Source organism: Aspergillus oryzae, chromosome 8 (assembly GCF_000184455.2).
Source record: "Aspergillus oryzae RIB40 DNA, chromosome 8".
Taxonomy (NCBI): Eukaryota; Fungi; Ascomycota; class Eurotiomycetes; order Eurotiales; family Aspergillaceae; genus Aspergillus; species Aspergillus oryzae.
The window spans coordinates 1,205,956-1,221,979 of NC_036442.1; the positions used below are offsets into that span (position 1 = coordinate 1,205,956).

Sequence of the window (16,024 nt, forward strand, 5' to 3'; positions counted from 1 at the left end):
GGAGAAACTGCAGCGAATGAAGAGATTGCCGATCGGGAAATAAGAGTCCCGAATTCGCGAAACAATTTTGGTAAATAACAAAAGAAGAAACTAGCCCTAAAACAAAGATGAGGTCGAAATGGAAATGGAAATGATTGAGTAACAGGAAAAGAGAGGTTTTTTAAAAAAAAAAAAAAATTGAAAAAGCATTTCAAGATTAAGAAGAATGAAAATTTTAGGGGGAAAATAGTTATGTCTCAGTCACTGAGTCGCGTGTTCATTCATTGATCTTTTTTAGCACTATTTAGCCTCATAGCCTAGTCTCTTTTTTTTTTTATTATTATATATATATGTATTCGGTGCTATCTCTGATAAAGAGAATGAATTCATTGCCGAGATATACAAGAGTGATGAAGGGAGAAGACATCCTGAAACATGAATAAAATATCTCTATTAGGTCTTGTAAGGCTTCTTTCTTTCTTTCCCTTTTTTATTCTTATTACTTTTTTACTCATTATTTTTACCCATGATAGTACGTAGTAGTCGCTTGCAAAACGCGATCCACGAGGTTTTTCCCAAAGTGGTTGATTATCTCTAGGCTTACCCACTGTCCAACCAGAACCGTTTCATGGGAACGCAACGAAAAGCCAAAGGAGACGGTAACATCGACTGTTTGCAACCTTCACCCGTCCGAGTCGATGCCGAATGCGGGGAGGCAAATCGAGTTTCCGCTGGTACAGTAGTTGTAGCGTAGTATTGGTGGGGCCTTGGTGAAACTGTACAGTTAGTGACTGCAGTGTATGTACATACATACTATGTACATCCTCTAGATTTCTCTTCCAAGTCTCTCCCTACAGAGTAGAGAAAAAGAAACTAGCAGTCCATTTATACCATAATCAAATCATTGTTGAGCAGACAGACTTAAACGAAAAAAATTAATCAATGCAATGCTTGAATAAGCTCATCTACCTAGTTCTTGCAGAAGAATCCCTACTAATTAATTATATGCGCGGTCTTTAATACTTGTATGTACTGCTAATTTTTTTTTTTGGTGTATAGTCCTATATGCACCTTAGGTGGATACGGCTCCTTTCTGCAATGGCCTACACAGACACTCCCCTGTATGGTAAATGGGTTGTATAGTCTCGTTCCGTATGAAGGCAGTATGTATTGGTATCATGAGTGGTATTGGTATGTAACCAATTGCAAGTATGTACTGAAATGCTATGACTAATGCACTACCATACTACCGACCTAACCACTCAACTCCAGTTGTATTCACTACAAGGACATTGCAATTGATGGACGTATGAATCGCATTCAAACTTTTTTTTCCTTTTCTCTTTTTGCCCGTTTAGAAGACAAAAACAGTATCTGATGATACATCACAATGGAAAGAACTCCTCGTCCTTTCCATGGAACCCAGTCCCTAATTTCCTTTTCTATCATGCCCCATCAGGCCATAGACGTCACATTCTCTCTTGTTCCTGTCGATGTCACATTCTCACTCAGTGGGACTTCTTCCCCATGGGAGGCAACGTCAAGAGACAATAGACGCCTCATGAAGCCACTGGATGTCGATCCTCTTCACACGTTTTCTGGGTGACTTTCCCTGTTCCATTTGCGTGTATCTGCCCGCCGTAATGGATGCTACTATCTATCCATGATGTAGCCTTTCACATTCTGTCTATGATTCGAGTGGTCTTCATTTACTCCCTATTCATATACATAGTTTCCCCCCTTTCTCCTCCGCTCCTCCTCTTATTCTTCTGTATGGTCTATTGCTTTCTTGTCAGCAACTGCCAAGACATTTCTTTTTATCTACATCATCGCCTCTCACGAGCGGTTACTTCTCACCATGCCTGGCAAGACAGCTACCCCGCCACGCATAACAAAATTTACTAACTGCCGGATTATTCGCGGCAATCAACTCGTTGAACAAGATGTCTGGATTGACTCTCTATCTGGAAAGATTCTTCGAGATCAGGAGGCCTTTTATGAATTGCACATGTCTCCCGACGAGGTTCTCGATCTTGGTGGCCGAATCCTCGCTCCAGGTCTTATCGACGTGCAGTTAAACGGTGCCCAGGGATTTGACTTTTCTGTCCCAAAATCTTCAAAAGAGGAATATGATGAAGGGTTGCGCATGGTCAACAAGGGCCTCGCCAAAACCGGTGTGACATCATATCTCCCAACCGTCGTTAGTTCAACACCAGAGGTATATTGGAAAGTATGTCCGAACTTTCTTTAAAGCTGCTAGCCTCTTATTGCCCTTCGATAGGGGATATATGCAAATACTAAGATAAATATCAAAACTTCTAACATATTCTCTAGGTCCTCCCATCGTTAGGTCCTTCTGGAGCCAAGCATCGAGCAGAAGATGGTGCAGAGTCGCTGGGTGCCCATGTAGAGGGTCCATTTATTAGCCCCGGCCGCAATGGCATCCACAAGACTGATGTTTTGCGTGCCGCGAAGAGTTTTGAAGATGTTGTTGGCTGCTATGGCAAGGAAAACATGTTCGGACCGTCAAAAACTGTAAGAATGATCACGGCTGCCCCCGAGGTGGGCAGCATGGTCAACAATATTCCCAACCTGACCGCCCAAGATATCATCTATTCAATTGGACATTCCGATGCAACATATGAGCAAGCCATGAGCGCCACCAAACAAGGCGCGACCATGATTACCCATCTTTTCAACGCCATGCGGCCCTTCTACCATCGCAACCCTGGCGTGTTCGGTCTTCTGGGTCAAAATGAACACCGCCGACCTTTCTATGGTGTCATCGCCGATGGCATCCATCTCCACCCCACCTCAATTCGCATTGCGTACAACGCCCATCCGAACGGTCTGATCCTCGTGACTGACGCTATGAAGCTGTGCGGTCTCCCGGATGGTGTCTACGATTGGACCAACGGAGAGCGCATTGTCAAGACCGGGGCACGGTTGACACTTGAAGGCTCCGATAAGATTGCAGGCAGCTCTGCCACTCTCATTGAATGTGTGAACAACTTCCGCCGATGGTCGGGTGCGTCAACTGCGGAGGCCCTGAATGCGGCTACTGCCACACCCGCACGTCTCCTGGGACTTGAAGGTGTCAAGGGAACATTGGACTGTGATGCAGATGCAGATCTGGTCGTTCTAACTGACGCACCAGATCCTTATTCCGGACCAACCTTGACAATCGATCAAGTCTGGAAACGCGGCGTCAAAATTTATGATGCTGAGAAAGAAGCTACCAACAGTAGGGTTTAACACTTTCAGAGTCCTATACACATGCTATGCTATGCCAGCTTGTGATTATGCTATCCCTCCTAATTGCCCGTTGGATTACCATACTTATCCTATTCTTCTTCTATGGCTACCTCCTATTTTCGAGTGTCTCTTTGTTTTGAGGGCTATCGAACAGCGTGATGATCTGTGTTTTTTTTTGGTGTCGTTCATTACTTTCATTTATACCTTGTAGCCGTCATTCTTGTACTTTGGGGAGCAATTCACGATAGAACCAAGACTATAGAAGCCTTCATACAATCTAGACGAAACAAAATACAGATTGGAGAATAACCGGTACCAGTGGTGACCACTTTATCATGTGAGTCTTTGTCTTTTAAACTTCGACATGCTCTTACTACCAATTAAGCGATTATGTAGACGGACACTCAGTTTGAAATCTTTTATATATTTTATCTTGGAGTATGATGGCGCTACATACAGGGGCTAACAATGGGATCGCTCAAAAACCATAGGAACAAGTACAGGGATACAAGATATGGATAGGCAATACAATTACCTTATCCATTTAAGCACATCTCTACATGCCAACAGTGCAATATGTGGCGATGCAGAACCCAACCCCTTCTTTTTTGCGTCTTTCGTCTTCTCAGTTTGATGTTGTGGACATAAGTCATCAATCGTGCGACATCTGAATAAATTCAATGCCGCTCATATAACCCCCCTTCCTACATACTCGCCTTCGCAAACAGCGAGGTATCTCGGTTAAGGACAAAAAGAAGCGTGAAGCGTTTACAGACGGGGCTGCTCACGCTTCCATCCAGCCTCTTCAGCAATCAACTCCGCAGCACGCTCTCCAATGGCCAATACGGTCAACATTGGGTTGATGCTGGGCATCTCAGGGAAAACACCGGCGTCAGCAATACGGACATTCTTCAGGCCACGGACCTTCAACTGAGGGTCAACGACTGCCAGAGGATCACGATAGACATCACCCATCTTTGTAGTTCCAGCAGGGTGGTAGACAGTGTGGGCCACACGGCGACCATATTCGGACAGCTCCTCATCAGTCTGGATCTTGGGACCGGGGGCAACTTCACGCTTGATCCAATCCTTAAAGGGAGCCTGCTGGGCAATCTCACGTGCCGCCTTAAGACCGGCAACGATGGTGGCAGCATCATAACCCTCAGGGTCAGTGAAGTAACGGAAATCCAAAGCCGGCTTCACGTTGGGGTCAGCTGAGGTCAGGTAGATACGACCACGAGAGCGGGGCCGAGGAATGTTTGGTGTCATGCAGAAAGCGTTAATAGGAGCGTCGTAACCGAGGCGACTAGTGTTAAGATCGAAGGGGATCTGGTAGCAGTGCATCATAATATCGGCGCTACGGCCATCAGAACCGGCGGCGTTAGGAATCTCGCGACGCAAGAAGATGCCAGCATCGGAGTCCATGGTGGTCTGGTTGGGAGGCACGGGGCGGTTGAGCTCCCACATAATGATACTCTCCGGGTGGTCCAGGAGGTTTTCACCGACACCAGGGATGTCCTTAACCACCTCAATTCCCAAGGAGCTGAGCTGGTTCTGAGGACCCAATCCAGAGAGCAGCATTAGGCGAGGAGTGTCTACAGCACCGGCACACAGGATGGTCTCCTTCTTGGCTCTCAGGGTGTGCTTGACGCCCGACTGCAAAGTCAGATTGACACCGGTGACAGCGTCTCCTTCAACGTTCACGCGGGATACCCAGGCATTGGTTAGGATAGTCAGGTTAGGACGCTTCTCCTCGCCACGTAGGATGGGATGAATATAAGCGACGCTGGCGCTGCTGCGGCGGCCGTCGTCCGGATTGTAAGAAACGTTGAAGAATCCAACGCCCTCAGTAAGCTTACCATTCTGACGGATCTCCTTGTTGAAGTCAGGAATGATGGGGATGTTCATAGCGGTGGAGCAAGCCTCAACCCAGTCCTTGCAGAGCTGGTTGCGGTGACGAGCGTGAACGGGCTGAACGGTATTGCGGAGGTTGTCCAAAACGCGGGTGAAGGTCTCAAAGGACCAGCCCTTGCAACCTTGCTGTTCCCACCTCTGGCAGTCATATTCAAAAGGACGGAAAGAGATGAGGGTATTGTGGCTGGAGCAACCGCCCAGGACCTTAGCGCGCGAATGACGGATATGGCTGTTGCCTGTGTGTCAAGAAAGTTAACAACTGAGACTTCTTCTTTCCAAATCTCCTCAAAAAGTTGTGTCCGCTCCAATAGGTTCAAAGCATACACACACACAAAGGAAAGAAAAGATAGCGGGGTGCAACATACCCATGGGCTGCTCGGTAGTGGGATAGTCGTAGTCCAATTCTCCTCCCAGTAAATTGAGCCACTCTCTCAAATTGAGAACCCGGTCATCGTTGAAGTCGCTGGGGCCACCCTCGATGACAAGGACACGCTTGTTGGGCAAGTACTGCGCCAGACGGCTGGCAATGACACAGCCTGCCGTGCCACCTCCAACGATGATATAGTCATAGCTGTTGACATCGCTAGCGGGAAAATCATTTGTGGTAGCCATGTTAAAAGAAAGACACAATAAAATATAGGTAAGAGGGGAGAAGGTTGAGAGAAGAGGAGATGTGGTTTGAGGGAAAAAAGAAGAGAAAAAAGAGAGGAGATAACCTCGACTTTTAAATTAGAGGACGAAGATGCGGTGATGGAGGCCGTCGGCCGTCGGCCATCAGGCCACCACTTCTTTCTTACAGATAGACTCTTTTTTTCTCTCTCTTTTTTTTATTGATTCCAATCTTTACCTACTTTTGGATCCCTTCGGCGGGTCACCTGGAAAGAATGAGTTAGCCAATGGCGGTGAAAGGAAGCCTTGAAAGTGGAGCCGCCACTACAGATTAGTTAATAGGGAATATGCATCGGGAATCTTTGATCAGTATCCAACCATCTGGATGAATTTCCGATACAAAAGAGAATTCGACGATGAAGCACCCGATAAATCGGAAAAGGTGCTCTTAAGTCCCTGCTGCTCTTTCTATATCCACTGGAGCTACTATCAGCTGATAGCAAAGGCACGACTCGCTATATTGCGATTAAAACGTCCCTTCCATATGCAGTTCTACGAAACTTCTCTTCCGCTTCACTACGTCAAACCCCACACGAGGTTTCGCGCTAAAACACGCCACGAACTAATGCACGGGCCAACCGTTAACCCAACAAGGCAGCTCAACGGAGAATATCCACAATTGAATTCTGAGATAGCACTGCCCTTGGATGAATGATCGCCTTGGGAAGATTCGTAAGAATTCCGAAATAAGTAGAAGAATCCATTGCCTTTCTTCCATTCACAAGTCGGGGATGTTTGATAGTTGTTGCCCCTGGTTTTGGGGGTTCCCGAGGAGGAAGAGGAAGAAGGCGGGAAAAGAAGAGAAAAAGGAAAAAAAAGAGAACAAAAAAGTTATTTTTGCTCTTCAGTTTGCCGCCGCCGATCGCCTGCCGCCTTAATGTAAGTAGTACCCAGATACAGGTGAGGGGTAGCGAATCACAGCTTTGGCGGTCTGGAATACGTAAAGCTTAAGGTCTTCATTCCTGACAACATTTTTTTTTTCCCTCCTCCGTCACTCTGTGCAGATACCATAGTCCGTAGTATGATATAAATTAGCACAACTGGAGGTCTTACATACGAACTCTCTCCTCTTCTCCTCACCTCCTCCCTCTTAGAAAACTAATATTATACCAGTCCAATTTATGGCGCATACAATGTCCTACCTTCCTCTCCCCCCACGCCAACTCTTCTATGACGGCAAAGTTCAGTCTGCCTCGTCCGGCAAGACTTTTCAATCCGTCAATCCCTCCGACGCCACCCCGCTTGCCGAAATTCAAGTTGCCTCTCATTCTGATATTGATGCAGCTATAGCTGCTGCTGACCGGGTATTTCCCTCCTGGTCACAAACCCCTCCTATTGCTCGCGCACGTATCCTCCAGAAGGCGTCTCTGATACTCCGTGAACGAAATGACGAAATCGCTCGGGTCGAATCTTTAGATTCCGGGAAGGCTTTCACAGAGACCAGTACAGTGGATGTTGTCACAGGTGCCGATGTTCTAGAGTACTATGCGAACCTTGTTGGGGGGGGTGGTCTGAACGGGGAGACCACTCAGCTGAGAGAAGACGCTTGGGTATTCACTAAGAAGGCTCCTTTGGGAGTCTGCGCAGGAATCGGTGCATGGAATTATCCTATCCAAATGTATGACATCCAATTGGGTATTGCCAGCGCAACTTTTACCCGCGCCACAATTTGAATCGTGACTAACTGAAACAGTGCGCTCTGGAAATCTGCCCCTTGTATTGCTGCTGGAAACACCATGGTCTACAAGCCCAGTGAGTTCACACCGCTTCATGCGCAGACTCTGGCAGAGATTTACAAGGAAGCTGGACTTCCTGATGGTGTGTTCAACATTGTTTATGGCGCCGGTGATGTTGGTGCTTACTTGACCTCCCACCCTACAATTGCCAAGGTTTCCTTCACTGGCCAGGTGGCCACTGGAATGAAGGTCGCCGGTTCCGCCGCTGGCAACATGAAATACGTTACCATGGAACTTGGAGGGAAAAGCCCTCTGGTTATCCTCCCTGATGCAGAGCTTGAAAACGCCGTCGATGGAGCTATGATGGCCAACTTCTATAGTACCGGTCAGGTCTGTACCAATGGCACCCGCGTGTTTGTGCCTTCTAGCATGAAGGCAGCTTTTGAGAACCGCCTGCTCGAAAAGATGCAGTACATTCGCCCCGGCCCCTTGTTTGATGAAGCTACCAACTTCGGTCCCTTGAGCTCCGCCATCCATCTTGAGAAGGTGATTTCCTATATTCGTCATGGTATTGAGACGGACAAGGCCACCCTCCTTTATGGCGGGCTTGGCAAGCCTCAAGTTTCAAAGGAGTTAGAGAACGGATTCTGGGTCCGGCCCACAATTTTCACTGATTGCAAGGATGACATGCTTATTGTCAAGGAAGAGATATTTGGCCCAGTAATGTCGATTTTGTACTACGAGACCATTGAAGAAGCTGTCCGACGGGCCAACACTACCGAGCTTGGTCTAGCAGCAGGTGTCTTCACCAAAGACGTCAACTTGGCCCATCGCATTATCGACCAACTCCAGGCGGGTATCACATGGGTGAATACCTGGGGAGAAAGCCCGGCCGAAATGGCTGTGGGTGGATGGAAGAAGAGTGGTCTTGGCGTTGAGAACGGCCGTAGGGGTATTGAAGCTTGGGTGAAGAACAAGAGCACCCTTGTCGACATGAACGGTGCTGTCGCAACTGTATTTGCTAAGCTCTAGGCCAATGACTGGCCCATAGATGTTTCAAAAATAGTTGGGGTCATCACTTATGTCTATTACTTTTCGAAGCGCCCCGTGGTATATAAATGACTCGACAAATGAACCATAAATGCAAAGCACACTTTACGACATCAATGACAAAATTGTTACAAAGTTTTATACAAGCACAAACTCATCACAATATTGTCTAATCTATTCTTCATGAAAAAGTTCGTTAAGTAAGGATAGAAACACCTAGAACCAGACCGTCTATGAATATTGGTAAAGAAAAAGCAGAGAATAAAAAATAACAAATAAAAAATAAATCAAGAACCAAGTTTCCCGGTAGGTCCATCCAGGCTATCAAATCAAAAACTGTACCCTACTCCAAACAAATGAGACAAGATAGTGCTTTACCGGCAAATTTACTTATGGCACACGTGCTTTGTCGAGAGCAGCGTACCAGCTCGCAACGCTTTCGCCCAGCCATCAGTGCACGTCTTATAAGACCGTGGGTCCGTGCCGTGTTTGGTCAGTGAGAGATAACTCGAGTGCCCATGCGATCGAACATCAGATCCCCCTTCAAGGTCGAGTCGAGTCCACTGATGGCTGAGTCGACCATTCGGGAAGACATGCTATCAGGCGTCAACTCCTCGTCATCTAACGTCTGGTTGAGCTGAGTATTGATTCTCAGGTCCTTGGGAACCCTCGGCGGTGTTGACGCTGGGGTGGGTTGCTGATTCGTTTTGCTCGCCCCCATAGGAGCAGGAACATAGGTCCTCGGCCGGTAAACAAGAGGCGGCCCTTGAGTACGCGCATCAGTACCGGATTGTTCAATCGCCTCAAAATAGCGGACTGTCTTGACTTTGAGTTCCAGTGTCGCATCACGATCACATACGATCAGCGGATGCTGATGCAACTGGAGGGCTGAAAGGGTCCACATATGATTGACACCACCTTCGAGGCCCTTTTCCACCGCCAGTGCCTTGTGAGCGCCAGTGGCCACAATAACAACCTCCCGAGCTTCCATGATAGTTTGGATACCAACGGTCAAGGACATTCGGGGTACCTTGTCCACGTCTCCGCCAAAGAACCGAGAGTTTGCCAGAATCGTGTCGTAAGCCAGGGTCTTAACTCGGGTGCGACTGCTGAGGGATGATCCTGGCTCGTTGAATGCGATGTGTCCGTCAGGGCCAACACCACCCAGGAAGAGCTCGATACCGCCGCAGCGGGCGATCTTTGCCTCAAAAGAGGCGCATTCAGCAGCGAGGTCAGAGGCGTTCCCATCAAGGATATTGATATTCTGGGGCGAGATGTCAATATGGGAGAAGAAATGTTTATACATGAAGCTGTGGTATGATTGAGGGTGGTCGCGGGGTAGCCCGACATATTCATCCTGCGATGTTTAGCACACGACTTGATTTCATTGATAGAGGGTATGATTTTAGCAAATATGAAAGGAACCTACCATATTGAAGGTCACGACATTCCTAAAGGAAATCTCTCCTGCTCTGTGACGTTGCACGAGGGTCTTGTAGATAACTTCGGGACTACTACCCGTCGGAAGGCCAAGAACAAAAGGTTGATCCTCTGTGGGCTTAAAGGCTTTGATACGACCTGTGAGGGTGTGGAGTTAGAAAAAACCCAAGCATTCCAACTGAGGCAACGACATACTGATGATATAATCGGCGATATACTCTGAAGCCTCCAAGGCGGTTTCTCTGATGATCACTCTCCTGAGTACATAGAAGGAACGTGGTTAGCTTTGAGCCTAGTTCAACCCAGCTTAAGGGACAACAGATACTGCCATACATGATGAACAAGACTACGTCACCGATAACGCAGTGCGGCAGAGCTGAGAGTCTTCGGATAAACCTGGGACTTTTTCTTTTTTGAAGTTAAGGATGAAGGATATATATGCCAGGCAGTCAAAGATGCTTGGTACGGAAAAGAAAACCAAAGAGATCTTGGAGCAGAAGGAATTATGAACTGCAAGAAGAGAAGAGGATTGTGGGACAAGGAGGCAAGTAATATGGGAGAAAGTCGAGGTGGCCATCTGCCCCATCCACTAATGAGCCCGTTACAGTTACCTGTCAGGCCCTAGGATCGACTGTGGAGTGTGACGGCATGATACTGCCTTTTCCACTGTTGTTATCACAGTTTGATTTTCATTCCCCTCCTCTAACCATGAGTAATGAATGTTACTTGACCCATGCCTCTTCCACCACAAAGCAACTGGAGGCCCGTGCCGGAAAGAGTAATAGTAATCCACATACAGTACCTCCAAATGAATAATAGACAACGATATACAACGGGGTATCATACTCTGCCAGGAACTAAGACCCCATCTCTTCGCCTTCCTGCATGTTCAATACCATTGTTGCTGAGGAAAGAGTAGCATCGTTGCAGTGAACTGATGACGCATACACTTCCCACTGGCTATGGTAGAGTATCCAATCAACCAGTAGTATCCGCGTCAGGAAATGAACAGCTTTTGTCATGGGTCGTACCCTAGCTACCCAGGAAACAGCGAAGATTCGACGTAATGTTGCACGAGGGGGTGGCATAGTACAGATATCAACTGAAGCTGCACGGAGCCGCTAAGCCTAGAGTGGAATGGCAAATCACAGTCCGAATTGCTTGACAGTGCCGTTGCATTCGGTAGGATCGGGAAACCGGGGGAAGGGATCGGAGCCCCCATGCAACCCTCTCTTATCTGCTGTGGCGTCGTATCGATTGACGGGACTCTCTGGGTAAGCGGGATTTTTGTGTAATCTTAGGATAATACACACGTATTGACTAGTAATTAAAGCTGTTATGACAGTCTGGTATGGTTCGACAAGAATTACCGGTATCAAGGAAGACAAAATCTACACGTGATCTAACCAGGTGAACCCATCGGGCTTTCCTTCAGTATCAACGCCCTCAACGGATTTCGGGATCCATTACTGCCAAGGATGTAACAACCTAGGAGTACTCCGAGTATTGTGAGGGGAAAAATTATTTTCTGGGAGTGTCAGTATGGTCATTGCACCAATAGCTACTCTCCTGGAACAAAAGTCCAAATTTTTTCTACCAAATCCAGTACCCCTTTGATACTATACTGTTCTTGCTTGAGATCTTTCTCCTTCTCGACCCCACACCTTCCATGCATTATCATTCGTCAAGCACTGACCACCACCCTTTGAAGTTGCTGTTCATAGCTTGCAGCCTTGCACAGTCCAGTCCTTTGCCCCTGGTCATGCTCGGATGAGCTGATTTGTAGTATCCAACTACCGGTTTTAGCCCTTGCCGTATTCTCCGACATCGTTTGCGGCGTGTGTCCCAACCTAATCTTTTGCCCACCCGATATCGATCTTTGAATCCGATGGTCACTGTGTGGGCCATATCACTTTTGCCCATTTCGTTGTGTTAGATACTAAGCTGGCATTCCTTATTCAGGGCCCTCATGGCCCCAAGAGAGGACATGCTGCCCCCTGGCTGGGATGATCTAGACAGGTATGCAGCAATTCCGTCTGGCACGCGGTTCTCCATCGTGGACTGTGCACCACCGCTTGCGGAGTGGTCGCGACTTGCAGCTATTCACCTTTTGCCTTTGCAGTCCGTCCTTGTCTTTTTTCCCTTTTTCTTTTCTTTTCCCTCTTGTTTTTTTTTTTTATTATTTGTTTTTTTATTTTTTATTGTTCCTTCTCCTTTTTCTTTCGTCTCTGTTTTGCTAGAGTTTGATTCTTTATCTGCTACATTGAACTCAATTTCCTTTCACCGGACAAATGATCCTCGCTAACGATTTGAGTACAATGGCTTTCCTGACAGGCAGATGGGGCAGCTCTTTATGATGGGCTTTGATGGAACGTCCGTTGATCCTCAGATTCGCTCTCTCATTGAGAATTATCACCTGGGCTCAATCCTACTGACTGCCAAGAATTTGAAATGTATCTCTGCCTTCCTCTCTCACCGTTCATTTTTCTCTAGTGTCTATCTTACCGTCCTACGGCCGCATCACATACACGATAACCACTAATTTACTTCTAGCTGCAGAAGATGCCACGCGACTAGTCCTCGAACTCCAGACAATCGCTCGGGATGCCGGTCATCCGGTGCCATTACTCATCGCCTTGGACCAGGAAAATGGAGGTGTGAACAGTCTCTACGATGAAATATACATCCGACAATTTCCCAGCGCAATGGGTATCGCTGCGACGGGCTCGAAAGCTCTCGCCCATGATGTCGCTGTTGCAACTGCCCAGGAACTGAAGGCTGTAGGAATTAACTGGATTCTGGGCCCCGTGTTAGATGTCTTGACCAATGTGCGAAGCCAACCCTTGGGGGTTCGTACCACGGGCGATGATCCCCAAGAGGTATCGCAATACGGAGTAGAATTCATGAAAGGGTATAAGGAAGCAGGGTTGGTGACATGTGGCAAACATTTCCCATCATATGGTAACCTTGAATTTCTTGGATCCCAGTCAGACGTCCCTATCATCACCGAGTCGCTAGAACAACTCAGCTTGAGCGCACTAGTTCCATTTCGAAATGCCATACTCCATGGAATTGATTCCATGATGGTGGGAGGTGTCTCCATGTCGTCTGCTGGGTTTCACGTGATGCATGCTTGCCTGAGTGAGCAGGTTGTCGATGATCTGTTGCGCAAGAAGATGAAATTTGACGGTGTGGTAGTTTCAGAATGCCTGGAGATGGAAGCTCTCACTCATAATATCGGGGTGGGTGGCGGGACAGTCATGGCAAAGAAGGCGGGCTGCGACATCATTCTTCTCTGCAGGTCATTCCCGGTGCAGCAGGAGGCGATCACCGGGTTAAAACTTGGCGTGGAGAACGGTATCATTGGCAGAGCTCGTATAGAACAGTCATTACGCAGAGTTTTGAGCTTGAAGGCGAAATGCACCTCCTGGGAACAGGCTCTCAATCCTCCGGGTCTTTCCTCACTCACCCAGATGCAACCTTCCCATACCACTCTCTCTACGAGAGCGTACAACAGCTCTATCACTGTCGTTCGAGATAAGAAAACTCTTTTACCCCTGTCCAACATTATTGAGCCCAGTGAGGAATTGCTGCTTCTGACCCCATTGGTCAAGCCATTACCCGCTTCTGCAGTGTCTCGTTCAGTCACTGAGCACCCGAATTTATCTATTGAGCCCATGACCTGGGACCGGACTTCCTCTGTGTTGAGTGGTGAGAGTGTCTTCAGGGAACTAGGGAGGTCACTATCACGGCAAAGAAATGGGCGTGTTTTGCATACCTCCTACACAGCCAATGGCGTCCGCCCGATCCACGAAAACTTGATAGACCGGGCCAGCGCAGTTATCGTAGTCACTGCAGATGCTAACAGAAACCAATACCAATATGGCTTTACCAAGCATGTATCTATGATTTGTCGGTCACAGTTCACGCCGTCCGGTGAATCTCGTGAGAAGCCCGTGGTCGTTATTGCTGCCAGCTCACCATACGATTTCGCAATGGATCCCTCGATCGGGACTTATATTTGCACCTATGATTTTACGGAAACGGCTCTAGAGGCACTGGTTAAGATTCTTTACGGGGAGATAATCCCCATGGGCTCATTGCCGGGATCCATTAATCGCAGCCAGAAGCTCCACCAAGCAAGACAGCACTGGCTGGTGGAGAATTGGAACGAAGAACGGGACTCACATGCTTTGGATTCCCTCTTAGATGCGGTGAGAGAGGACTGTACTCAGACGCAACGCTCGGAGCTGCTGGGTGTGACATCTTGCAGCTTCCTTCTGCGGAGAGAGGAAATTGATGAAGCACATTTTGTTGTACGAAACAGCAGCACCCAAGCCCTGTACGGGTTCTGCTCGACATACTTCTTTCGATCAACAGGCACCGGCGTCATTGGGGCCTTGATTGTCGACCCGGCACGACGGAAGCTATCAATTGGGGCTTCCCTCCACAACCGCGCTATTCGAACACTCGTCCAGCGAAAAGGGGTCAAGAGGTTCCAGCTCGGCTCTCGCTTGCCCGGGATATACCTAGGTATTCCGTCTGCAAACCCTGTTGAGAGAAAGAGGCTGCGGCAATGGTTTGCAAATTTAGGCTGGAACACAGCCCTCTCGCGGCCCGTTTGTAGTGTGGTGTTGCGTAGCTTGTCATCTTGGAAGCCGCCAAATGGACTCATCCAAGGACTGCAGAATGCGGATGTGGTCTACGACCTCGTATATGGATGGGATTATGCGGACACAATCCTTGACCACATTAAAACTAACTCTAGACAAGGCGTCATAGACATCTATAAAGTAGCCCTTGGAGGAGCGCCCAATTGCGGGATTATCCGGGCTACGCGGCCTGGTGATGGGGCAATCCTAGGTAGCGTGGTCACTTACAACGGACGAGCCACGTTGGCAGAGCATATGCCTGCCCTGAAAGCCATGCATTCGTCCACGGGGGGTATTTCTTCCCCAGTTATATCACCCTCTGTGGGTGAGTATGCCACAGTAATGCAGGGACTGATTTTCATGGGAATCAAACAACACCGTAAACAGGGTGCTGATAGCGTCATTATGGATTGCGTAAGTATAGCGCCTCTCCTAAACCATTTGGTAGCCTTTATACTGACACTTGTAACAGGTTGACGGTGACAGCAATTTTGACAGTCTATCCGGAATAATGGGCTTTAGTACGCTACACAGCTTTGAGGAAGTTAACTGTGACGCTGCGACCTGGACAATGATGACCGCGTCTTAGAATATTCCCCATTTCGATACGTCTCTCGTTATCTTCTGTTTTTTTTACGTTCTTCTTCTGTCTTTCTCCCCCCTGACTTCCACTTTTCTTATTGTTTGGGCAGTTTGAGGCAGTTTGAGGCCACATGATATCCACTATGTACTGGTTTCTGTTACTAGAAGCTTTCTTAGGTTTCCACCATCCTGTAGCTTTTGGGAACTATTACTTTTTAGTATATGTTTATCTAATTAACTCTATATATTTTGGAAGATCCCATGCTCTTCGGAGATTTGTTTCAGTGCTAGAAGGATGGTACGATGGGTCCTCATATACGAGCACATGTCCAATGGTTGTTTCAAGCCCAGGTTTCGGCAGTCCAAGGGATACAAGGGAATTTTGCGATGGAGTTTGATGGGTGCCTAGAGAGCGAAGCAGATCGGATTTCGGATGATCCACGCGCTGTCTGGTATTGGCGCAGGAACACGAATGGGGGCCCTGATTAGTAGGTGGAGAGCGAGTTAATTAGAGGGTCTTTTTTCCCTATCTTTTTATTTCTTATTTATTTCTTTACCCTTGAAAGATGATAATAATAAAATAAACAAAAGTTTCTCTTAGCAAAAGTATTCCTGATAACTTAGAATTTGACCTCGGAAGTAAAAGGCGCCAAGATCCGACTTTGGGGAGACGACCAATTACTGAACGTCTAGAGCCGGGTTGACCGATTGACAGTTTTGCGATGATCCTGATAGCGACAGATACTCTTTTGCCTTACCTAATTTTCAAAGGGCTACTATAGACGTTATCAACATGAAGAATTATAG

The 16,024-nt window shown here is 47.5% G+C and overlaps 5 protein-coding genes across 5 annotated transcripts; 3 read left to right on the forward strand and 2 right to left on the reverse strand.

Moving 5' to 3' along the window:
• Positions 1–1,837: 1,837 nt before the first annotated feature.
• AO090103000023 (N-acetylglucosamine-6-phosphate deacetylase) lies at positions 1,838–3,234 on the forward strand (the record flags this gene model as incomplete). Its single annotated transcript, XM_001826591.1, has 2 exons — positions 1,838–2,209; positions 2,314–3,234. The coding sequence occupies 2 exons, from the start codon at positions 1,838–1,840 to the stop codon at positions 3,232–3,234; spliced, it is 1,293 nt and encodes a 430-aa protein (XP_001826643.1).
• Positions 3,235–4,002: 768 nt separating this feature from the next.
• AO090103000022 (GMC family oxidoreductase) lies at positions 4,003–5,760 on the reverse strand (the record flags this gene model as incomplete). Its single annotated transcript, XM_001826590.3, has 2 exons — positions 4,003–5,384; positions 5,514–5,760. 2 exons carry the CDS (start codon positions 5,758–5,760, stop codon positions 4,003–4,005), a joined length of 1,629 nt encoding a protein of 542 aa, XP_001826642.1.
• A 1,190-nt stretch (positions 5,761–6,950) lies between these two features.
• On the forward strand, positions 6,951–8,525 carry AO090103000021 (uncharacterized protein; the record flags this gene model as incomplete). The annotated part of the gene is made up of 2 exons (XM_001826589.1): positions 6,951–7,435; positions 7,511–8,525. The coding sequence occupies 2 exons, from the start codon at positions 6,951–6,953 to the stop codon at positions 8,523–8,525; spliced, it is 1,500 nt and encodes a 499-aa protein (XP_001826641.1).
• A 511-nt stretch (positions 8,526–9,036) lies between these two features.
• AO090103000020 (putative glucosamine-6-phosphate deaminase) lies at positions 9,037–10,318 on the reverse strand (the record flags this gene model as incomplete). Its single annotated transcript, XM_001826588.3, has 4 exons — positions 9,037–9,900; positions 9,973–10,121; positions 10,179–10,240; positions 10,317–10,318. Coding segments are annotated over 4 exons (1,077 nt in total).
• Positions 10,319–11,203: 885 nt separating this feature from the next.
• Positions 11,204–15,224, forward strand: AO090103000019 (putative beta-N-acetylglucosaminidase; the record flags this gene model as incomplete). Its single annotated transcript, XM_023233484.1, has 5 exons — positions 11,204–11,257; positions 11,920–12,002; positions 12,318–12,436; positions 12,537–15,049; positions 15,108–15,224. 5 exons carry the CDS (start codon positions 11,204–11,206, stop codon positions 15,222–15,224), a joined length of 2,886 nt encoding a protein of 961 aa, XP_023093777.1.
• Positions 15,225–16,024: the final 800 nt, after the last annotated feature.